At 42.5% G+C, this 24964-nt stretch overlaps 3 protein-coding genes across 3 annotated transcripts; 2 read left to right on the top strand and 1 right to left on the bottom strand.

Moving 5' to 3' along the window:
- Positions 1-212: 212 nt before the first annotated feature.
- LOC138614747 (carboxypeptidase A1-like) lies at positions 213-10253 on the bottom strand. The gene is made up of 12 exons (XM_069688316.1): positions 10193-10253; positions 5792-5985; positions 4664-4745; positions 4387-4521; positions 3977-4078; positions 3478-3579; positions 3192-3293; positions 2991-3101; positions 2461-2551; positions 1843-2042; positions 1641-1725; positions 213-572 (listed from the first exon to the last, which is right to left on the bottom strand). Exons 2-12 carry the CDS (start codon positions 5857-5859, stop codon positions 385-387), a joined length of 1266 nt encoding a protein of 421 aa, XP_069544417.1. The 5' UTR covers positions 5860-5985; positions 10193-10253; the 3' UTR covers positions 213-384.
- A 436-nt stretch (positions 10254-10689) lies between these two features.
- On the top strand, positions 10690-13920 carry LOC138614742 (uro-adherence factor A-like). Its single transcript, XM_069688311.1, has 3 exons — positions 10690-11589; positions 11636-12883; positions 13903-13920. The coding sequence occupies exons 1-3, from the start codon at positions 10690-10692 to the stop codon at positions 13918-13920; spliced, it is 2166 nt and encodes a 721-aa protein (XP_069544412.1).
- On the top strand, positions 13795-24252 carry tes (testis derived transcript (3 LIM domains)). Its single transcript, XM_069688313.1, has 7 exons — positions 13795-13958; positions 18434-18519; positions 19692-20154; positions 20758-21564; positions 23189-23404; positions 23485-23643; positions 23973-24252. Exons 1-7 carry the CDS (start codon positions 13932-13934, stop codon positions 24162-24164), a joined length of 1950 nt encoding a protein of 649 aa, XP_069544414.1. The 5' UTR covers positions 13795-13931; the 3' UTR covers positions 24165-24252.
- The last annotated feature ends 712 nt before the right edge of the window (positions 24253-24964 follow it).

Here is a 24964-nt window from a genome sequence, read left to right on the forward strand (position 1 = left end):
TGACGAAACTGAAGTTGAGTCCAGCTTACAGAGAAAAAGGAAGCTTGTTGGAGGTTTGTGTTTCTTCATTCTCTTCTCTTACGGACTGTTTCACACAGTCGTGTCTGACAGCTGCGTTTTTATCACCGCTCAGCACAAACTGTCTCCGTCCTCAGTTTCAGCTTCCTGTTTGTTGGTGCTGATGTGAGAGAAGTCAAAGAAGAAACATTCAGTTTTTCAGTGTGTTCATTTATTGGTCTGTTTGTGGTTTTCAGGAGTCACATGATGATGAAGATGATGATGATGATGACGACCTAAAGATGACACTTTAAAGGTGAGATTTTCCTCTCTCTCTCACACACACACACACACACACACACACACACACACACACACACACACACATCAGTAAGGGTTCTTGAAGGTGTGATCCATGATGGCCATCAGAGCCAGCCAGGTCTCCCTGGCCGTGGGGATGATCTGATTGGCCGGCAGGATGAAGCCGTAGCGGCCGGTGTCCCTCAGCTCGAAGGTGTAGGAGTACTTGATGCCCTGGTTGTAGGTCCAGTCGATGGTGCCGCCGCTGGCTTGGTCTGCAAGAAACACAGGAAGTATTCAAATATGAAACAGGTTTTTAATTAGCAGCCATGAGACAGTAAAATAAACAACAACAAAGTTTAAATGAAAAATTAGTTTGGTAAAAGTTCATGTTTTGAGTTTATCCAACTTATTTTCTTCAGTTATTCACTTTCAAATCTGAAAATCTGCATCAAATTTAAAATGGTGGTTTGAGATCAATATTGAACTCTTGTTAAAATTGTGTCAATTCTTTTTTATTATAAATATATTATTTCATATTATCAGCACAGAACCAACTGTGACCTCTACGACTGTATGTGTGTGTCTGAAGTACACACCTGTCTTATTATATTGATCACACACATTTATGAGAAGATATATAACCTTAACTTGAATACAATGCATGCTGGGAAGTTGATGTGACTAAGTTATATAATATTTCTGAATAACTTTGCTTGATAAGTTAAGGAAACAGTTGATTGGATATTTAGATTTAACTGAAGTTGTATTTGGATACGTGTTAATCAAAGTTTTGTGGACAAACTTATGACATAATATGGAATTAAAAACAAGTGAAGTTAAGTTAGAATAACTTGTGATATTTTTTAGTGCAAACTATGAAGTTAAAACAGTAAAAAGTTGTTTTCCTGCATTTCTCAAGTAAAGAAGCCGAGTCAGCAGAACAGTCTCAGTTTGTGATGAATCATCGATGAACATTCAGACTTTCTTTGAGCTTCATCTGTTGGCGTAATTTAAAAATATACCTTGAAAATAATCTTTTTAAATTTGTATTTACAGCTGATAAAATATTGCAGTTAGTGAAAGTATTTGTTCTAAATCTGTAACTTATTCATGCAAATTTTCGTCTCTCTCAACGACTGGTTTTATAGCTTCAAGATATTTTGTAACTATTAACAACCTGCTTGTATGTTGTTTATAAGGTGCTTATTAATCAACAGTGTTGATCTGTTGAATAAGAGATTTTAGTCGTTTCTTTACTCTCCTTTGTTACAGAAATGAAAGTCAGAATGAAAGAAGAGGAAATATTTCCTGCTGATCAGTTTCAACCAGGCTGAACGTACAGATGGTGTTGATGATGCTGCCGTATCTGTAGTAGGTCCCGTACAGGGAGGCCAGGTCAGTGATGGCCTTCTTCGCCAGATTGTGCTGTTAAGAAAAGAGATCCTCGTTATACTTGAAACAAACACCGGAGAAAAGTTCGGTCATCATTCCCAGGAAGAGTCAAAGGAATGAAGGCAGTAAAAGTGAAAAGGGTTTTAATACCAGCTCGGTCTGGTCCTTGACGGGAGTCCTGGTGTATCCGTAGGGGTACAGCAGCATCTGGGAGTACGAGTGGATGGAGATGAAGGCCTTGAAGTTGCCGTGGGACTTCACAAAGTCCACGATGGACCTGACCTCCGACTCGGAGTGAGCCGAGGGTCCGTGATAGGTCTCTGAGCAGGGGTTACTGCTGGCACCAGATCCTGGAAGAACCCAGACAAACCCAGTTCACACAAAGAGACCACAGGAGAGAGACCCCCTCCCCTCCACACACACACACACACACACACACACACACACACACACACACACACACACACACACACACACACACACACACACGCACACACACATTAAAGTGTGTGATCTGGCTCCCCCTGGTGGGAGCATCAACAACAGCACTGTGGCAGACAACATGCTTCAAAATCTATATGAAGTAACTTTAACAAGTTAAAATAGAAAATATTGGAACACAGTCTTATAAATTATTTCTATTTTCTGGCCTTCATCATCAGAGATGGAATCACAACAACAACAACAACAACAACAACAACAAAATACAGTATCTAGTAAAACGTGATGCTGCACTAGATTTACTTCAGTAACAAAGGAAGACTTCACCTCCAAAACCAGCATCCCAGTTCCTGTTGGGATCGACTCCCATGCAGCTGGAGCCGCGGTTGGGCTTCCTGGTTTTACGCCACATACGGTTCTGATGACAATCAATCAATCAAGCAATCAATCAATCAGTTTTTTTAAAGTGCAGAATCACCGTGAACAATGTTCTTAATGATAAACAGACACTTTGAAACATAAATGTTAAGAATTAAATGGTGTTATACAGATGCCTCGTGAACAGAAGAGAGAATGGAGGACAGGTGCAGTGCATCATGGGAGCTCGCCCATCAGGACGGGGCTCTCATTGTTAGTAAATCAAATCATGCTATTTTCATTTAGTACTTTGCATTATGTTTATGGTTTAACAGACAAAATAAGACGACAGTCTGCAGACTGAATTCACTCTGATTCCATTTGTTGCATCATTTTTTCAGACTGTGCTGAGTTTTAATCTTCAACAAAATAAGAAAACAACAGAGTAGTTTTTCTTCTGACACTTTCAGAATGAGCAGAATGAAACCTGAGAGACTCACCTTGGTGTGTGTGTAGTAGAATCCATCCGGGTTGGTCACCGTCTCCAGGAAGATGTCCATCTTGTCCAGGATGGCAGTGAGAGCCGGGTCACGTCCATAATCATCCACAATCTAATGACAGAGATGTGAAGGTCAGAGGTCAGAGGTCAGCAGCTGCAGAGACAGACAGTACAAATAAGAACATTATCATATTCACAGCACCTTCTTGGCGAACCAGGTGCCGCTGGCCTGAGTGACCCACTCTCTGGAGTGGATCCCGGTGTCGATCCAGATGGCAGGACGGTTGGTTCCACCGGTGCTGAACTGAAACACACAGGAAGGGAAATTATTCCAAGAATAAATGCAGCAACAGAAAGAAAGCTCTTTTGTTAAAAGGGAGTTTTGCTTTGGAGAACAGTCATCAGTTGCATTCAGGGTCCTTCAGTTCCGTCGTGAAGGTCAGTTCATTTTCTAACTTCTTCTCCACCTGCTGCACTTTTCTTCTCACCTTGAGCACGTTGAGGGGTCGGCCCTCGTAGCTCTGACCGATCACCATCTTGCTGACCAGGTTGGGATTCTCAGCCACCAGCATGTTCTGGAAATTGTAGATCTGAAGCAAAGAACCAAACGCTGCTTTGAGTACACGAACATCAGCTGAGTGTGACATCACTCTGCAGCTCCGCCTCCTCTTCACAGACTTTACATCTGCTTCTTAAGGCTCAACATCATCATTAAAGATCATGTGGGAACTACTTGGGGACAGTTTGCCATGAAGGTGAACTCAGTATTAAGAAGAAGAATACATGAATTTGACCGTTATCAGTTCCAATCGATTGTTCTTCATCATATTTGTAACTTAAATGAAGATCAAATCATATTCTCATGTAAATTGTTGCATAATCGCAGATTATTTCAAAGAATTCATAGATCTTTTCTTCAGAGCTGTTTGATATAAAGTGATGATTGTATGACGGGACAGCAGCCGTCCCAGGGAGCGGCGTCCGGACCTCGCTGAGGGTGTGGTAGCTGGAGTAGTCGAAGCTGTCGGTGTTCCTGGGATCAGAGACGCGAGCAGCATCCATCTCCTTCCGCTCCTCATCCAGCATCACCTGCAGCACAAACACAAACCTGAGATCCAGACCGACCAGCTGCTGGACCACCTGAGATCCAGACCGACCAGCTGCTGGACCACCTGAGATCCAGACCGACCAGCTGCTGGACCACCTGAGATCCAGACCGACCAGCTGCTGGACCACCTGAGATCCAGACCGACCAGCTGCTGGACCACCTGAGATCCAGACCGACCAGCTGCTGGACCACCTGAGATCCAGACCGACCAGCTGCTGGACCACCTGAGATACAGACCGACCAGCTGCTGGACCACCTGAGATCCAGACCGACCAGCTGCTCATTCTACCTGCAGGTCTTCCATCATGACGGAGAACTCGATGTCCTGCGTCTCCAGGTACATTTTGACGATCTGCAGGTTGTGAGCAGGAACTCTGACATCAACAGGTGTGTCCACGTCAGCCACTCCCCTCCAGAAGTCCAGCTGGAGGAACACAGGGTTCATATTTCACTTTATTCACAAATTTTATTGTAAAAATATAATTATAGATAATATGGGGCATCACAGGTTTGAATCTTTACGCTCCTTCTATTTCTATCTTAGAATCTTAAGTATGATGAGTAACCTCATACTCCAGCACGTCCTCCAGCTCTTTGATCAGAGACAGCTGAGCTTCATCCTTGGCGCTGATCCGAAGCACCTGATGCCTGAAAACACAGAACCACCATGTTGTGCAACCTTTTACTCAACTCTGCTTTCTGTACTGCTCATATAAAGTTCCCCCGAAAAAGAGAAGACATGAAGGCTGTTGTGAAACTGGATCCTTCCAGTTAAAAGACAGTTATTGCACCAAACATTGTGAAATATTAATGAGGATTTAATATTTCTAAATCATGTACACATGCTGTTCAAAGGTTTTAACTTTCTTAGATCAGTCGTAGCATCGAGGATGTTCTGATAAGTCACAAATTAAATCCCCAAACATGCAACAGTTCAAAACAACGTCTTCCATGACGAGAAGACGGCGTCCTGCTTCAGATGTTCGGCTCCTTCAGTCCTGAATGTCGTCCAGTCAGTCAGACGACTCTGAGACAGACGATGATCATTTCTTTAAGCACTCTACAACAACTTCTGGGCTTCTGCAAAGATCCATTTTAGGACCCTTTATTATACTTTCAAAATAAAAGCTGGGACAGTGACGTTTGGAGCTATTTAGCATCTGTGCTGATCTTAAAAATCTAAATGTGCCATTTGATTTGTTGACAGATGTTATAGTTTTCAAACTGCTGCATCAGGATCACTTTGATGATGAAATTAATTGAAAAGTAGGAGAGAATGAGTCATGTTGACTGAGAAACGGCTGCAACGCTGCAAATGGGTCTTCATGAAAAAGTTATTAATCACTTACAACTGATTCACACGTCTACCGGCAGAGTGCTGCCAACATATACGGACAATATATTACATTAATATATACAGTATATTAATATATTACATTAACATAATGTAATATAATATAATTAATGTTCCTACAGTTTTCATGAAGTTAACTGCTGCAGAAAAACATTATTTTGTGCGTTTCAGCACTTTGTAAGAAGTAAAACTTTTAGACTATTCACAGCATCATTGTTGAAAGCATCCTGACTTTCCTTGTATTCTCCCAAACATCATCACAGTGCTGCCTGCTCCTCCTCAGCCTGCTCCTCCTCAGCCTGCTCCTCCTCAGCAGCGGGACGTCCAACCGGTCACTCACCCATTAAATGTCACCTTTCCAAAAGCAGCCACACACAGCGCGGCCAACACGAGCAGCGCCTTCATCATGGAGCAGAGTGAGCTGCCCGGTCCAGATCAGCCTTTTATGGATCCGGGTCCAAGTCACGTGTCCTGACCTCGACCTTGTTCAGGTGATGGGGGTGTGTCACCAGCTGCTCCTGTTCCCACGGCAACCTGCAGACACAAAACGTTGGCCCATGCAAACATGTGTTTATGACATTGAATTAAAAAAAAACACTTGTCAAAGGTGTTTTTATTTCTATCTGAAACAATTTAAAAACTATTTCAAATCCAGTTTTCTTATTCAGTTTCATTATGAAGAATCTGCTTATTAAAACACCAAAAACATGTGTAAGATGTGAAGCTTTATCACTTATCATCTATCTGTCAGTTATGTACTGCAGTATCTCTGCTACAACTCTAGATGATGTCGCCCCTCTGAAGAAGAGAGTCATGAATCAGAGGAAGTTGTCTCCGTGGTACAACTCAGAATTACACTCTGCTAGGCAGCGACTAGAAAGATGGAAAGGAAATGGAGTTCCACTAATTTAGAAGAATTTCACCTGCCTGGAAGGAGAGTCTAATATTATATAAGAAAGCTCTTCGTAAGGCCAGAACTTTATATTATTCATCATTAATAGAGGACAACAAGAACAACCCCAGGTTTCTTTTCAGCACTGTAGCAGGCTGACAAAGAGTCACAGTTCTGTTGAGCCCTCTATTCCTTCAGCTCTCAGCAGTAATGACTTCATTAACTTCTTTACTAATAAAATTCTTACTATTAGGGAGAGAATCGGGCCGACCCTTCCTGACACCATCACTGATGTGTTGCTAAGCAACAGCAGCCCTGAAAGCAACTGTAGGACCAGATGTAAACTTGGAACATTTCTCTCCTGTTGAGCTCTCTGAGTTAACTAGAATTATTTCTTCATCTGGATCCTCTAGCTGTCTGTTAGATCTCATCCCAACTGAACTTTTTAAGGAAGTCTTCCCTTTAATTAATATTTCCATATTAGATCAGATCAACCTTTCTATTGTAACCGGCTATGTACCGCAGGCTTTTAAAGTGGCTGTAATTAAACCTTTACTTAAAAAGCCGACTCTTGATCAGCTGTTTTAGGAAACTACAGACCAATTTACAACCTGATGTTTATTTCTAAAATCCTTGAAAAAGTTGTTTCAAATCAACATTGTGATCATTTACAAAGGAATGATCTGTTTGAAGATGTTCAGTCAGTCTTTAGAGTTCATCATAGCACAGAAACAGCTCTGGTGAAAGTTACTAACGACCTTTTATTAGCCTCAGATAATAGACTCGTCTCTGTACTTGTTCTTCTGGACCTCAGTGCTGCTTTTGATACGATTGATCATACGATCTTATTACAGAGATTAGAAGACGTTACGAGGATTAAAGGAACTGCATTAGACTGGTTCAAATCCTACTTATCAGATAGATTCCAGTTTGTCCATGTCAACAATGAGTCTTCCAGACAAACAAGAGTTAGTTATGGAGTTCCACAAGGCTCAGTGTTAGGCCCAATACGTTTAACTTTGTACATGCTTCCATTAGGAGATGTCATCAGGAAGCACTGCATCAACTTCCATTGTTATGCAGATGACACTCAGCTATATCTTTCTATAAAACCAGATGTAACTAATCAGTTAGTAAAACTTGAAGCCTGTCTAAAAGACATAAAGGCCTGGATGACCAAAAACGTCCTGCTTCTAAATTCAGACAAAACAGAAGTTCTTGTACTTGGTCCTAAACACTTCAGAAACTCTTTCTGTAATCACTTAGTTACTCTAGATGACGTTGTCTTGGCCTCCAGCAAAACTATGAGGAACCTTGGAGTCATCTTTGATGAGGATTTGTCCTTTAGACACCATATAAAGCAAATCTCCAGAACTGCCTTCTTTCATCTACGTAATATTAATAAAATCAGGAAAATCCTTCCTCAGCGTGACGCAGAAAAACTCATTCATGCATTTGTTACTTCTAGACTAGATTATTGTAATTCCTTGTTGTATAGGATGTCCAAATTACTCATTAAAAACCTGCAGCTGATCCAAAATGCTGCAGCAAGAGTACTGATGGGATTTAACAAGAGAGATCATATTTCTCCAGTTTTAGCTTCTCTTCATTGGCTTCCTGTTAAATCAAGAATATAATTTAAAATTCTCTTGATGACTTACAAAGCTCTACATGACCAGGCTCCATCATATCTTAGAGATCTTATAGAACCATATAATCCTAGCAGAGCACTTCTCTCTCAGTACGCTGGTCTACTTGTGGTTCCTAGAGTTTCCAGAAGTAGAATGGGAGGCGGAGCTTCAGTTTTCAGGCTCCTCCCCTGTGGAACCAACCAGCTCCCAGTTTGTGTTGGAGGGGCAGAAACCCTCTCTAGCTTTAAGATTCGACTCAAAACGTTCCTTCTTGATAAAGCCTATAGTTAGGGCTGGCTCAGGTAGACCTGAACCAACCCTTAGTTATGCTGTTATAGGCCGAGGCTGCTGGAGGACCTCGTTACATGCTGAGCTTCTTTTCTTTCCTCCTACTCTTTAACTGACTCATACCTCACCATCTTCTTCTCTCCCATAGTTTCTTATTATTATCTGTTGTCTCCATTCAGTTCCTTCACTCGTGTAGTTTCTGTTCTTTCTTTTCCAGATGTCCCGTCATGGAGCTGCATGTCTCTGGTTAACAGATGCTCCGCCCACCTCTGATCCTGGTTCTGTTAACAGAAGCTCCGCCCACCTCTGATCCTGGTTCTGTCGGAGGTTTCTTCCTGTTAAAAGGAGTTTTTCTTCCCTCTGTTGGAGGTTTTTCTCCCTTAAAGAGGAGTTTTTCCCTCCTAGCTTATGTGGGAATTGTTGAATTGTTGAATTGTTGAATTGATGAATTGTTGGTTTCTCTGTATAATATTGTAAAGTTCTGCTGTAAAGACTTGAATGTGTTAAGTGCCATGAAATAACCTGTGTTGTGATTTGGCACTATATAAATAAAGTTGAATTGAATTATGTTTTGTAAAAATCTTTCCATAACTTGTTCCTTTGCAGCAAACGTTCCTCAACACTCTCAGGGTGTCTTTAAATTACTGGTTTGGTCCAAAATGCAAAATCAAATTAAAATCAAATCGACTTTGATATAAAACAGCAGATGCATTCTTACATTTAACCACCTGGAAGCGGAGAATGATTAATAACTTTATTTGATGAATGATGTGAACTATTACTCTATGACAGGAACATCTGTTTATATTCACTAAAACAAACATTATCCTGCTTTTTCATGGTTGTTTTTATAGCACAAAAAGCACTTTGCGTATTCTTTACGTCTAAAACATTTGTTATCATTGCTGTAATATTTTCTATTAAGAAATTAAAGCAGCATTTTGGGAAATAAACTTGTTTTTCTTTTTGTCAGAAGAAGTCACAGAAATGATGCCAGTCAACCAGAAAATGTTGCTTTTGTCCTGATTAAACAAACATGATATCATATGTTAATGAGAGTTTAAGAAGTGATGTTGGAGGATTTTATGACATTATGACAGAGCAGCTGTTTCCATGTTTACAGTCTCTGTGCTCAGATAAGAGAACCAGCTGATATTAATTATAAAGATAGATGTTTTTCCCCTTTAGTTTATATGGTCTGAAGTTTTCAGTGTTTATGTCATCTGACCAACAGATTATCGTTATCGATTATCAAAATCCTACATTTTACTTTGTGACTGTGTTCCATCCTTCCATTGTTTTTATTTTGTGAATAACTTTAATTAATAAAAGACTTGAAAAAACACTATAATGGAACCATAGTGGTCATATTCTGCTACCAGCTGGTATAATGTTGATCTAAGATGGCGTCTCACTGCTCAACACGAACACAGTTTGTTTCTGCTTCCTGTTGGTCGCGCTGCTCCATCATTTTCATTATCAGTTCATTACCATCACTCTTATTAATCTAAACCACATGTTCTATGAAGTCTGTTTGTGAGCACAGAAACACTTCAGACACGAGACCGTCATCGGACTGAGAAACTTCACATCTGGAGTTCTTTTCAAAATGACACTCAGCAAACAATGTGACACCTAAACAGAAAAATGGCATCAAACTTAACAGCTGACATTAATATTCAGTTTTTAACCTGGAATTTTTTTTACATTTAAGTGGGAATAATCATTGAATTTTTAAACAATACGCTCCAGATAAGATGTCAGAACTTTTCAGTGATTCTAAATAAAAAGATTTCCCTCATTTATAAAACACATCAACCACACATGAGAGGATTTACTGATATGAAACCAGCAGAGTAACATCCTGGACATTAAACATTAAACATTAAACATTAAACATTAAACATTAAACATTATACATTATACTCACTACTGAGATCTCGCCTGTCTGCATGTCCCCATCTGGAACCTGCAGCTTTGTCTTACGCAACCAGCTGATAAAGAGAGCAGAGGAAACAGCTGCAGTGTTCACAGGCAGAAGGTCCACGTCCACCAACGAGCTGCGTCACGGTGAAACAACACTTTCACACAACAACTTCCCTCTTCATGTTTTATTTTGTAGAAATATGAAGTCAGGAGGAGTTTGTTGAATGGGGGGTCGGCAAACACAATAAAAGGTCCTTGTAGACGTCCGAAGGTCCGATAATAGAAATCATCAGTCTGCAGTCAGTGAACAACCACAGCTGATCAGACAATTTAATTTTAGACATCGTATCATCTTTAAAAAGCAGTTTGATAGATAACGTGTTCTAGTTCAGGGTCACATCCTGACTGGTGAGACCCTGTTTGGACTCATGCTGATATCAGCATTACGAGGTTGTAAGTTCTGGTTCATACAAATGAGAGAGTTTCTATACATGAAGGAGTATGTTTTTGATGAAAACTGAACACCAAGAACTGGAGGAACTGGAGGAACTGGAGGAACTGAAGGAACTGGAGGAACAGGAGCAACTGGAGGCACTGGAGGAACTGGAGGAACTGGACGAACTAGAGGCACTGGAGGTACTGGAGGAACTGGAGGCACTGGAGGCGCTGGAGGAACTGAAGGAACTGGAGGAATTGGAGGAACTGGTGAAACTGGAGGAACTGAAGGAACTGGAGGCACTGGAGGAACTGGAGGAACTGAAGGAAATGGAGGCACTGGAGGAACTAGAGGAACTGGAGGAACTGGAGGAACGGAAGGAACTGGGGGAACTGCAGGAACTGAAGGAAATGGAGGCACTGGAGGCACCGGAGGAACTGAAGGAACCGGAGGAACTGAAGGAACCGGAGGAACCGAAGGAACCGGAGAAACTGAAGGAACTGGAGGAACTGGAGGCATTGGAGGAACTGGAGGAACTGGAGGAACTGGAGGAACGGAAGGAACTGGGGGAACTGCAGGAACTGAAGGAAATGGAGGCACTGGAGGCACTGGAGGCACTGGAGGAACTGAAGGAACCGGAGGAACTGAAGGAACCGGAGGAACCGAAGGAACCGGAGAAACTGAAGGAACTGGAGGAACTGGAGGCATTGGAGGAACTGGAGGAACTGAAGGAACTGGAGGAACTGGAGGAACCGGAGGAACTGGAGGAATTGGAGGCACTGAAGGAACTGGAGAAACTGAAGGAACTGGAGGAACTGGAGGCATTGGAGGAACTGGAGGAACTGAAGGAACTGGAGGAACTGGAGGAACCGGAGGAACTGGAGGAATTGGAGGCACTGAAGGAACTGGAGGAACTGGAGGAACTGGAGGAACTGAAGGAACTGGAGGAACAGGAGCAACTGGAGGCACTGGAGGAACTGGAGAGAACTGGAGGCACTGGAGGCACTGGAGGCACTGGAGGCACTGGAGGAACTGAAGGAACTGAAGGAACTGGAGGCACTGGAGGCATTGGACGAACTGGAGGCACTGGAGGAACTGAAGGAACTGGAGGAACTGGAGGAACCAGAGGAACTGGAGGAATTGGAGGCACTGAAGGAACTGGAGGAACTGGAGGAACTGGAGGAACAGGAGCAACTGGAGGCACTGGAGGCACTGGAGGTACTGGAGGAACTGGAGGAACTGCAGGAACTGAAGGAAATGGAGGCACTGGAGGAACCGAATGAACCGGAGAAACTGAAGGAACTGGAGGAACTGGAGGCATTGGAGGAACTGGAGGAACTGAAGGAACTGGAGGCACTGGAGGAACGGAAGGAACTGGAGGAACTGGAGGCACTGGAGGAACTGGAGGAACTGGAGGCACTGAAGGAATTGGAGGAACCGGAGGAACTGAAGGAACCGAAGGAACCGGAGAAACTGAAGGAACTGGAGGAACGGGAGGCATTGGACGAACTGGAGGCACTGGAGGAACTGAAGGAACTGGAGGAACTGGAGGAACTGGAGGAACGGAAGGAACTGAAGGAACTGGAGGCACTGGAGGAACTGGAGGAACTGAAGGAACTGGAGGAACTGGAGGAACCGGAGGAACTGGAGCAATTGGAGGCACTGGAGGAACTGGAGGAACTGGAGGCACTGGAGGAATTGGAGGAACCGGAGGAACTGAAGGAACCGGAGGAACTGAAGGAATTGAAGGAACTGAAGGAAGTGGAGGAACTAAAGGAACTGGAGGAACTGAAGGAATGGAAGGAACTGGAGGAACGGAAGGAACTGGGGGAACTGGAGGAACTGAAGGAACTGGAGGAACTGGAGGAACTGGAGGAACCGGAGGAACTGGAGGAATTGGAGGCACTGAAGGAACTGGAGGAACTAAAGGAACTGGAGGCACTGGAGGCACTGGAGGAACTGGAGGAACCGGAGGAACTGGAGGAACTGAAGGAATGGAAGGAACTGGAGGAACCGGAGGAACTGGAGGAACTGGAGGAACGGAAGGAACTGGGGGAACTGGAGGAACTGAAGGAACTGGAGGAACTGGAGGAACTGGAGGCACTGGAGGAACGGAAGGAACTGGAGGAACTGGAGGCACTGGAGGAACTGGAGGAACTGAGCCTCCGGCGTGTCGTTTCCTCTGAAGAGGCCTGCAGACGCACACAGGAAGCTGCTGACCGCTGTTTCCTGTCACTGAGGCTGTTGATGGGCGAGTCAGTAAAAAAACGCAAAACAGCTGGATTGTTCTCCTTTTATTCTTTCAGTGTTTACTTCAGAATTAAAATATATTCTTCCACACAGACAGATTCCTCCTGTTTATTTACATGTTGGTATGTTTTATAATCTGCCGTTTAAAGTGGTGAGAACATGATGACGAGGTGACCCAGTGATCCCTGAGTCGGAACCACAGCACGTTACACACAGTCACGTCCTTTGTTACGTTTGGATCACGCCCCTGCGGCTCTCTGATTGGCTGGCCGGCTGACCACGGGCGGTTTCTCGGTTCCCATCGGTTACAATAAAAATCCATCAAAGCGGAAGTCCCTCCCCTTGAGTATCAATGAAAATTGAACGGGACCTCCGAAGTGAAAGCGCGTCAAGCCGGAAAGGAAGATACAAGAATGTACCCGGAAGTAAAGCAATGCTGCTTTCAAAGTAAAATGCGAGGGACGACTTCAACGGAATAGTATTCACCAAATATGTCTAGTACATATAAAAACTAAAGTTAAGTAACGTCCGTAGTGTGGTCGCCCAGTATTCAAATTAAATCAATGCTTCGATTGTGTAGCACTTTATAATTTGGGGTAGTGTGATAATTGTTTTTATAAAGTCGGCATCTATTAGCTCTTTTTCAGTAATTTGATTTGTATGTAACTGCAGATGCCGAAAATGAGATGAATATTTACTATAATAAAAGAGACACTGTTCAGGTTTTGAACAACTTTTCTTTTTCAAACGGCAATATTTATTTTCTACGAACCACATCTGGCAATCTTGTTTCACATAAAAATGTGCGTGAGGACTTTATAGATTTTCTAAATACTTTTCACTCACACTGACAGAAACATCTTATTACAAACTTGTCACAAACTATTTCTTTTATTCTGAAATGTGTAACCGGAAGTCGTGTGCGTGATTCCCCTGGCTGGACAGGACCTCCGGGAGGACAAAGTGAAGAAAGCAGGACTGGTTTTATGTCCCTGCTGCGTGTCATCGGTGTTTGTTTTCGGTTCCAGGAGACAGAACTTGGCTGAAAGACGCTGCGATGGAAATAGAGAAGGAAGTGAAGAAGGTAAGTTCCGCCGTGTTCTCCGTCGTTATCCGGGACTGACCGGGGAACGCCCTGAAAGGTGTACCGGGGCAGGTGGGTGAGAAGTTCCGGTACCACGGCCCACTCCTGTCGGCGGTTCACTCGGTTATTTCCAACATTTCAGGGTCACGAGATGGACAATATGAAGCAGCTCGTGCACGTGTGCTGCTACTTCCTCTAAGAAGTTCCTCTAAGAAGTTCCTCTAAGAAGTTCCTCTAAGAAGTTCCTCTGAAGGAACTCAACGACGAACTGAGCTTGAAATGTTAACGGTATAGTGCAGGGGTGTCAAACATACGGCCCGCGGGCCGGATCCGGCCCGCCAGGGGGTCCAGCTCGGCCCGCCAGATGACTTTGCTAAGTGTGAAAATTACAGAAAGACATAAATTGCATTTCTCTGAGAATATGGAGGTTTATGAGTACAAACGTTTTGTAATTGTTTTTTTTAATTTATCCAGTAATTGCTTCAAAAACAGCGTAAATGTGACGTCTGCTCCGGAGGAAGCAGCTCGCTGTGAGGGAGTCTGCAGAGGAGATCCAGGGCTGATAAACAGTGGACTGATTCTGAGTTTTTGGTCTTTATGTTTCTAGTTTATTGTAGAAAGACCTTAAAATGGGGTTTATCATCCAAAAACCTTCACCAATGATTTAAACAGAGAAATATTGTTGTTGTGAATGCGTTATTATGCTATGATCCTACTGGTCTGGCCCACCTGAGGTGAAAGTGGGCAGTATGTGGCCCCTTAACTAAAATGAGTTTGACACCCCTGGTATAGTGTCACTGTGTCAATCAAACACACAAACTCTTTGACAGATAAGAAATCGTACATCATAACAGTATAAATTCGGCATAACTATTATGCACGTAACCTCAACAGGTCCGTCTTTGTTGGGGAAGTTAAATACAAAGTAGTAGTCTGGGCTCATGGAGCGATGACGTAATGTTGACCTGAGGAGTCCCAGCAGGGCTTCCAGCTCAAACACTGATCTTTCTAAAAGCTTCTCAACGTGATGCTACTAAATTAAAGGTATTCTTCATGGAATTTGGCAGCACAAGTAAGAAGAAGACTTATTAAGCCGACTATGTGGCTCTAACCGTCTCAGACTGAGATCACATTTACAGTCAATAGTTTTTCATTTCACAGACTGGAGATCATTTTTCAGATTTTTTTTTTTTTTTTATATATATAATATTTGACATTCATGAGATTCCTTCTGCTCAGTCTTCTGGTGCTCCATGATAATCAGGCTCTAATATAATGTTGAAAACAGGTCGACCTCCGACCTCAGTGGGAGATTCTTCCTCCCTGAACACCTCCATGATTGTTGAAGCTCATACAGAAGATTTGGTGGAAGAATTTACTGCAGATGAGTGACCTGATCCTTCAGAGATTTATTTATATATGAATATATTCCACCTTCATCCTGCCCAGATAAGATGTGGTAGCTGATAAAGTCTCAATCAGGTGAGTTCTGCTTCACAAGAGAAGAAGCAGTCTGTCATATTCGGCTTGATTGAAACTAAACTCTGCTTCTTTAAATCTCAATACAGTTTGATTCTGTTATCAACAGATATTCAGCAGCACGTTAAAATAAAACACTGCAGAAGTAAGAAAACTTGAATAACTCAGAGATTGAAATGTGTTTGGGCTCCGTGTTGATGTCGAGGTCAAAGAGCAGCTGACGTTAAAGTGACGACCTTCATACGACCTGCAGTGACTCATGACGACTCATCGGACCGGAGTCACCAGAATAATAATAATGATAATAATTCACAGTCACCGATTAACATCATCTGCAGATGGTGAAACTGTTCCAGGGAAACAAACACTCCTCAGGTCCTCCTCACCAAGCCTCAATAAACATTTAGACTTCACCAGCTGGGACACTTTAAATCACAGTTATTCTCTTTAAATCAGTTATTCTCTTTAAATCAATTATTCTCTTTATTTCACAGTTATTCTCTTTAAATCAGTTATTCTCTTTAAATCAGTTATTATCTTTAATCAGTTATTCTCTTTAAATCAGTTATTCTCTTTAATTAGTTATTCTCTTTAAATCAGTTCTCTTTAATCAGTTATTCTCTTTAAATCAGTTATTCTCTTTATTTCAGTTATTCTCTTTAAATCAGTTATTCTCTTTAAATCAGTTATTCTCTTTAAATCAGTTATTCTCTTTAATCAGTTATTCTCTTTAAATCAGTTATTCTCTTTAATCAGTTATTCTCTTTAAATCAGTTATTCTCTTTATTTCAGTTATTCTCTTTATTTCACAGTTATTCTCTTTAAATCAGTTATTCTCTTTAAATCAGTTATTCTCTTTATTTCACAGTTATTCTCTTTAATCAGTTATTCTCTTTAAATCAGTTATTCTCTTTATTTCACAGTTATTCTCTTTATTTCACAGTTATTCTCTTTAATCAGTTGTTCTCTTTAAATCAGTTATTCTCTTTATTTCACAGTTATTCTCTTTAAATCAGTTATTCTCTTTATTTCACAGTTATTCTCTTTAAATCTTTTAAAAACTGAAATGGGCCCACAGCTCAGACTGTGGATGACTTTAACTTAGTTGTATACCTGCACAGATCTTTTTTTCTTACAGCTCCAGATGTCAATCAACATCTTTCTACATTTAGATCCCACTTTATTAAGGCATTAACATTTAACATTGAAGAAACTCGTCTTCCTCAGTTATAGTATTATTTTAGTGTTGAAACACGAGTCCTACAAACACAGTATTCTGGATGTAATACATTCAAGGAGAAAAAGGTTGATTTGAAAGATATTGTTAGAAACAAATGCTCTTATTTCTAGTCTGATTCAGGTTTTGCACTCCAAAGTTGTGGTGATGCTGCGACAGTAAAAAGCTGGAGGACATGAGCAGCTTCCCCGAGATGTTTTAAAGTTTCTCCTGAAACTTCGATGAAACACAAACTGTTGCATGAAGTGAGAACCGTTAGAAACGGGAGTGACCGTCTGCATTCCTCAGCAGCAAGTTTCTTTTAGGTCAAAAACATCCTCCTGACAGCAGGGTGCATGCTGGGAACCCACCACACTCAGCATCATTGAATACATGACCAAATATGGTCACAGCAGCACTAATGATAGTGACAAGAAGAGAAACAGTCAGACAATAACATTACTGATGATATTCAATAAGAAACACTCTGAAGAATAAAACTCATCTACCACATCAGAGGTTTATTTATTCTGAATATTACAAAATATTTTCATGCTAATGTTCAGAAATCCAGATTTCTCCCACCTGAAAGTGTGTTTACGGTTTGTTCTGCTCATTAAGGTGACGGAGGAGTTGTCTTCTCTCCTACGTTCAGCAGGCTGCATCCATTATTTCACTTCCTGACTTTGTTGATGAGCGTCTGCTCTCCTCCAGATGTTGATCACGTCCTCTTATAAACACTGGATAGTTACAGGGAATCATTTCTCTCCTTGCGGAGCAGCACTTCCCTCAACGAGGCTGGACATCAGTCTGACATGTTTCACTGAAGTTTCACTGCAGTTTCACTGCAGTTTCACTAAAGTTTCACTGAAGTTTCACTGAAGTGTCACTGAAGTTTCACTAAAGTTTCACTGCAGTTTCACTGAAGTGTCACTGAAGTGTCACTGAAGTTTCACTGAAGTTTCACTGCAGTTTCACTGAAGTTTCACTGAAGTTTCACTGCAGTTTCACTGAAGTGTCACTGACGTTTTAAATCCTCAAAACCAAAATAACTTGATTTCAACTTTTTCCAGTTACACAGTTCATCCTGCAGGAAGGAAGCTCAGTGTTTAATGTTTAATATCAGTGTTTAATGTTTAATGTCAGTGTTTAATGTTTAATGTCAGTGTTTAATGTTTAATATCAGTGTTTAATGTTTAATATCAGTGTTTAATGTTTAATGTCAGTGTTTAATATCAGTGTTTAATATCAGTGTTCAATGTTTAATATCAGTGTTTAATATCAGTGTTTAATGTTTAATATCAGTGTTTAATATCAGTGTTTAATGTTTAATGTCAGTGTTTAATGTTTAATATCAGTGTTTAATGTTTAATGTCAGTGTTTAATGTTTAATATCAGTGTTTAATGTTTAATGTCAGTGTTTAATATCAGTGTTTAATATCAGTGTTTAATGTTTAATATCAGTGTTTAATATCAGTGTTTAATGTTTAATGTCAGTGTTTAATGTTTAATATCAGTGTTTAATGTTTAATGTCAGTGTTTAATGTTTAATATCAGTGTTTAATGTTTATAATATCAGTGTTTAATGTTTAATATCAGTGTTTAATGTTTAATATTAGTGTTTAATGTTTAATATCAGTGTTTAATGTTTATAATATCAGTGTTTAATGTTTATAATATCAGTGTTTAATGTTTAATATCAGTGTTTAATGTTTAATATCAGTATTCAGCAGTGGAAATAAATGTGTGATAATGGGAGTTTCTCCTCGGTTCTGTCCAGATGACTCTCGGTCACGAGTTCGGAGCGGGAGCGTCCTGTCTGAAGTGCAAAGACAAGTGTGAAGGCTTCGAGCTGCATTTCTGGAGGTTTGTACACTTTCACACACTTTTTTCCTCCTTTACTTCCTGTAAAGTAGACTGCGGCATTATGGGTAACATTCATCAGGATTCTGTTGACCCCGGTTCTGAACTGAGGAGGATCCCGCGTGGTCGACAGTAACAATCGGTCTCAGGTATGTCAGTATATGAACCTGGACTTTCACCATGAAAAGCATGTCGAAGCATTATTATTCCCTCCAGGAATAAAACAACAGGCGTCCCTCTTGGACCCGGTCGGCTCGGTACCGTCAGGCTCCTGAGCTTCATTAGATCAGTCTGCAGCAGCAGGAGTCATCGGTCTAATAGGAACCTGCTGTTCTGGAGAACAGACATGATCTGATTGGTGCTCAGAGAGGACTGAGAGTTCTGGCTCTGATTCTACAAAGCAGCTGTAATTACAGGATCCTCACAGTCCTGCTGCGTTTCCATAGTTACAGTTCAGCAGTCTGAAACCAGGCCGTCTTAGTGAATCAGACCCGTGCTGCTGATAACGGAGGATTCCTGGCAGGATATCAGACATGCAGAAACCTGCCAGCGCTCCGATCTGCGTCTGCAGCAGAACCGGCCGTGTGGACGATCGTCCGGGTCCAAACAGAACGGAAGTTCCAGAGCACATGTTGGGACGGACCGCACGAAACAGGAAGTCAGGACGCTGTCCTCTCACACTGAACCTCAGCGTCTGTCGGCTCCATTCATATCAACAGATTTTGATCTTGTCAAAAATATTCAACCTAAATCTGAATGAGCTGCTTTTACAAAACCAAAAATTAAAGTTTATTTTTACCTCAAATGAAATAAAACTGTGTTTGAACATCTTGAACCAGCAAAGTATTTCCCATCATGCCTGAGCTGCCGGTTAGGCTGGAGCACGCCTGCCATCATAACTCATGTCATCGTGAGTCTACAGATGAAGACAGATGTGTTCAGGCACGTTGACGAAAGGAGATGTTTGAATTAACAGCTCGTTGAGTTGAAGCTGAGTGGAACCGAAAAAAATCACAAAGAGCAGGTTTGTTTTCATGTTTTATGTAACATGAAGATTGTTCCACTGGGTCAGGTATCAATAATTCATATCCTTTGTTACATGCTTACAACATATTGAAAAATCCTCTAAATGGTTAAAAAGTCCACGTCTGAATCATTTTCCCGTCGTTGTGCAGAAAGATCTGCAGGAACTGTAAATGCGGCCTCTCGGAGCACGACGTGGCGATGAACTCGGAGGAGAACAAGAAGGTGGGAAAGCTGTTCGAGGACACCAAGTACACCGGCCTCATCGCCAAGCTGAAGACGGACGGGGTCCCGCGTTACCAAGGCAACATGGTGACCATCACCCTGCCCAGCCCTGCCACCGCCTACACACTCCCACCCAGTGCCTGCAGCACTGTAGCGCCCCCCCCCTCTGTGCAGCCTGCTGGAGCCTTCGGTTCGGCACCCAGCGGTGCTCAGGCTCCGCCTCACGGTCACCCTCAGGCTCCGCCTCCGGCTCCGCCTGCAGCAGTCCAGGCTAATAAAGTGCCGGTCGCTGCGAGCGCCACATCAGCCCGGACGGCGCCGGTCCCCAAAGACGTGCCGATGAAGTCCGTCACCTACGAGTGGGCTCCACCGGTCGCTAACAAATATCTGGTGAGAGTTCAACCAGCAGAAACACACGCTTACAGTCAGAACTATGGAAAACATGCTCTTCTCAGATGGGGTTATTTTTACACAAGCAAAAGCAAAACAATAAAAGTGATCACCTGCCACTATGAGAAGTGTTATTTACTGTTTATAATAAGTAACAAGAAAGATTTGCAGATATTAGAACAACTAAACTACGTTGAATCTACCATCAAATATATTTTGGAGGTTACAGTTGTAACAACGTAAAAATAACTTCAGCCTTCATTCACTGACAGCTCAGCCTGAACACATCACATCATTTTAAACTGCTGTAATAAAGTTGTCTTTTTATTTAGATATTTGGTTGTCCCACCTTAAGGCCCAGTAATATTCACTTTATATATTTAACTCACTGATGTGTTCAGATTGTAATGAAACCTGCTCATTTATCTTCTGCCTGAAGTTCCCTCTGCTGTCTTTGTTGAGTCTGGTGCTGGTTCAGGACGACCCGTGTTCTGCTTGTTTTCTCACCACAGGACCAGACGGTCTCCTCTGATTGGTCCTTAAATAATCTTGGTCTCCTGTTCTCATGTCTGTCCTTCACTCCTCCGTCCCTCCGTCCTCCAGGCGGTGCGTTACATTGAGCTGCTCCCACCAGAGAAGCGTCCGGTGGCCGGTACCGAGGGAGCCGCATACCGTCGGCAGCAGATGGCCCGCCAGCTGCCGGAGCACGACCAGGACCCGTCCAGGTGCCACGAGTTGAGCCCGGCAGAGGTGAAGAAGATGCAGCAGTTCGTTCGCAAGTACAAGGACGAGGCCCTGGGGGTCGGAGACGTCCTGCTGCCCGAGGAGATGGTTCTGGTCCAGTCCAGAGGGCAGGGTGGACCTGGGGTTGGAGCTGGTTCTGGGCCAGGGGATGCAGGCCCTGGTGTTGGAGCTGGATGTCCACCTGGAGCAGGAGGGGCTGGTGGAGTTGGAGGTGCTGGATATAGACCAGGGGCTGGAGCTGGTTTTGGTTCTGGAGCTGGTTCTGGTGATGGAGCTGGTTCTGGTGCTGGAGCTGGTTCTGGTTCTGGAGCTGGTTCTGGAGCTGGAGCTGGTTTTGGTTCTGGAGCTGGTTCTGGTGCTGGTGCTAGTTCTGGAGTTGGAGTTGGAGTTGGACCTGGTTCTGGTTCTGGTGCTGGTGCTGGTGCTGGTGCTGGTTTTGGTGCTGGCTCTGGCCCAGTGGCTGCAGGCCCTGGTGTTGGTGCCGGGGTTGGCAGTGGGGTTGGACCTGCAGCGTGGGGAGGTCATCCTGGTTCTTTTGGACCTCTGACTGGGTCTGCAGGCTTCGGGCCAGCTGGAGGAGCCGTCGGTACCGCTGCTGCTGCCGGAGCCATGGGGGTCCCTGGAGCTGGTTCTGGTTCTGGAGCTGGACTACCACACCAGAACTTTGTAAGAAGTTTTAATTTCCCTCCAGACCAGCTTCATAACATCAGTTTATAATATGTTCTGATATTGATTTTATCAGGAAGTTTTTAATGATTTTTTATTCAGAATCATTGATTAGGGAAAGATAAATTAAGATTAAGAGAATTATATTGTGATATGCACAGTATAAAAACAGGTGATTACACCGTACAATGAAAATATATATAAATATTTACAAAATTTAAAAAAAAAGAACTTAAAGAAATATCAAAGAATAAAGATCAATATAGTTAAATTGAATACAAATATAAGACATTTAAAAAAAGTACATTATTGTGCAAGAAATGTGTGAAGTGATAGTTTTGTAACTTTAATCTAATAATATATGAGTCCACTGAAAGTTGGTAAGCAATAATATTCAATTATAATATTTTTAAGCAAGAGAAGTAAAAAAAACCCAATGTATATTCTAATATAATATAATAAATTCTAATATATCCAGTGTGTTAACCAATGATGCAGCAGCAGTTTAATACGTTTAATAGGAGTTAAAGAGAGCTCCAGTAAAATAATAAAAACAGGTTATTATTAATGAGCCATTAATGTTTCTGTTTCTGCTCCTGCAGCAGGCACATGATTTCATGGAGGGTCAGTTCAGTTTAATGCGTCATGATACGATTCAACTATTTGACCTTGTTCATCATTAACATTAAACAGTGCCTCATCATAATTGTAATAATTTATTCCCCTCAGATATTTTTTGAGAAATACATGCACGTTGCAGGAGAGTGTTTCTCTACTTTCAATCATTTGTCCATACGTTATTATAGATGCAGTGTTATTCCCAGACAGGCCACTGGGTGGAGCCACAGACCGGCTCTGACTCGTCCAGGTTGATGGACACTGATTTAATTAGGAGACATTGGAGTCACAGCTGAAGATAATTCTTCACGTGTGGATTCTTCTGATTTATTCCTGCTTTTAGTTCTTCTATGATTCATGTGTTAAAAAGGGTTTGAATGCTGAAACAAGAAGCAGCGGCAGTTATGTAATAGAAGAAGTGAAGAAGTGAGATCACTGCTCGACTTCAGGGAGGATCAACCTGCTCTATATTTTCTTCATGTTTTTTTTTTCTCCTGTTTTAAACTCCACAAAGTTTTAATGTTCCATTGTTGTTCATCCTCCCTCTGACTCCTCCCAGTATCCATGACGACACTCTTCTCTCCCTCTGACTCCTCCCGGTATCCATGACGACACTCTTCTCTCCCTCTGACTCCTCCCGGTATCCATGACGACACTCTTCTCTCCCTCTGACTCCTCCCGGTATCCGTGACGACACACTCTTCTCTGACTCCTCCCGGTATCCATGACGACCCAGCAGTCATCTCCTGCTCATTAAAACCAGCAGCTGTGTTTCTGTTTAATAACAGGAACTTCCACTAATGTTTCATTTTCTCACTTTCAAGCAGAACAATGATGAAACCGTTGAAATGTTTCTTCTGTCAGATCAAAGGAGGAGCGACTCCACTTTGTGATGAACTCGAAGAGGAACAATACTCTTTGAGTTAGAAGTACAGGAAGTACATAATAATGAGCAGGGAACATGTTGGTAATAAATCATATTTCATATTTTGTCCTCCTCCCCAAGTCGTGCCATCGCTGCCAGCAGCCGATGCGTCAGGGCGAGCCGGCCGTCTACGCCGAGCGGGCCGGCTACGACAAGCTGTGGCACCCGGCCTGCCTGGTGTGCTGCACCTGCAACGAGCTGCTGGTGGACATGATCTACTTCTGGAAGAAAGGCCAGATGTACTGCGGACGGCACTACGGAGACAGCGAGAAGCCGCGGTGTGGCGGCTGCGATGAGGTGAGGAGGAGTTCCTGACTCCGAGTTCGTCGGCATCCTTGGATCTTCGTCCTGACACGCGTCCGTCTCTCCGTCCACAGCTGATCTTCAGTAACGAGTACACGCAGGCCGAAGGACAGAACTGGCACCTGAAGCACTTCTGCTGCTTCGACTGTGACTGCATCCTGGCTGGAGAGACGTACGTGATGGAGAAGGACAAGCCGGTCTGCACGTCCTGCTACATGAAGAACTACGCTGTGGTGAGAACATAATAATCATAAGATGTATGAAACAGATGAACAGGAGAGGATGGCTGGAAACACACTAAACACAAGAAGAATGTGTTGACATGATTCATCCACGAATCATCAGCAGAGCCGCTGGTTGTATTTCACTTCATACCTGTCAAAAACATCTTTATTTCATAAATAATCATCTTTATATAGTATTTCATGTAAAATATACACAGATATGCTGCTGTGGAGCTTAATGGGAAAAGAACAGCTTCAAAAACAATATCGAATTTATTGGTGAAGAATCCAGAGATGTGAAATATGTGAATAGAAACATGAACTTCTGTCCGTCTCAGAAATGCTCGGCGTGCCGGGCCGCGGTGGATCCGGAGGCCCAGCGGGTTTCCTACGGAGATCATCACTGGCACGCCGAGCCGCAATGCTTCAAGTGCTCCGGCTGCTCCAAGTGTCTGATTGGACAGCGCTTCATGGCGGCGCAGGGCCTCCTCTTCTGCTCCCTGGACTGCAAGAAGAAGACGGCGGCTTAGAGGGCCGCAAAACCTCCTCCTCTCCTCCTCCTCCTGCTCCAGGACCACCTCCTCCTCTCCTCCTCCTGCTGCTCCAGGACCACCTCCTCCTCTCCTCCTCCTGCTGCTCCAGGACCACCTCCTCCTCCTCCTGCTCCAGGACCACCTCCTCCTCTCAGCTGACAGACGTCGACTCTCACTGTTGTCCTTATTAGATTTATTGCTTTTTTATTGCTTTTCTTGCACTTTTTTTTATTTCCAGATGAGATTTTTTTCTGTTTTTTGTTCCTCCCTTAAATAATTGCTGAATGAATGTGCTGCATTTTACTGCCTCCAAACTAAACTACTGATACTCAGTCTTCTCTATGCAGAAATATAACAAACAATATCAGCCAAGTATTGAATGAAAAGAAAAAATGACAAACGTGTAGTTTAAATTGAACTTCCTGGATCTCAGTGATAATAACAACATATACTGTCCATGAATATCATTGACTGTAAGAAGTTCTTATCGTATTCTGGATAAGAAGGTTGAATAGATGTATTTCTCCAGGATTTAAAAGGATTTTAAGGGAACAACAGGATGTGAACGTTTGGAGCAGTCTTAACGAGATGGTCACTCATATCTGCTTTCTGTATCAGGTTGTTTCATGGTTACACCAGTGTCTTTATTTTTCTCTATCTGGATTACTACTGTTAAACAAACCGCTCTCTGGCCTTCTGTATAAAATCTACTGATGAATAAAATACAAATGTATTCAGTATAAATAAAAGGAAAAACCTTAAAACAATCATGGACTCTAGGAAATATGTACCAAAAC

Source organism: Brachyistius frenatus, unplaced genomic scaffold (assembly GCF_029030835.1).
Source record: "Brachyistius frenatus isolate BFR_SWC_R1_liver_20210118 unplaced genomic scaffold, ASM2903083v1 Contig_560, whole genome shotgun sequence".
In the NCBI taxonomy this organism is placed as follows: Eukaryota; Metazoa; Chordata; class Actinopteri; family Embiotocidae; genus Brachyistius; species Brachyistius frenatus.

Excerpts from the sequence above, each read along its gene's own strand:
- LOC138614747 (XM_069688316.1), bottom strand. The coding sequence starts at position 5,859 with ATGATGAAGGCGCTGCTCGTGTTGGCCGCGCTGTGTGTGGCTGCTTTT. Across the intron at positions 4,522-4,663 it reads AGGACGTGCTGGAGTATGAG|CTGGACTTCTGGAGGGGAGT; the intron begins GTTACTCATCAT and ends GTGTTCCTCCAG. Across the intron at positions 3,294-3,477 it reads GACCCCTCAACGTGCTCAAG|TTCAGCACCGGTGGAACCAA; the intron begins GTGAGAAGAAAA and ends TGTGTGTTTCAG.
- LOC138614742 (XM_069688311.1), top strand. The coding sequence starts at position 10,690 with ATGTTTTTGATGAAAACTGAACACCAAGAACTGGAGGAACTGGAGGAA. Across the intron at positions 11,590-11,635 it reads AGGAACAGGAGCAACTGGAG|GCACTGGAGGCACTGGAGGA; the intron begins GCACTGGAGGAA and ends GAGGCACTGGAG.
- tes (XM_069688313.1), top strand. The coding sequence starts at position 13,932 with ATGGAAATAGAGAAGGAAGTGAAGAAG. Across the intron at positions 13,959-18,433 it reads TAGAGAAGGAAGTGAAGAAG|ATGACTCTCGGTCACGAGTT; the intron begins GTAAGTTCCGCC and ends GGTTCTGTCCAG. Across the intron at positions 23,405-23,484 it reads GGTGTGGCGGCTGCGATGAG|CTGATCTTCAGTAACGAGTA; the intron begins GTGAGGAGGAGT and ends CTCCGTCCACAG.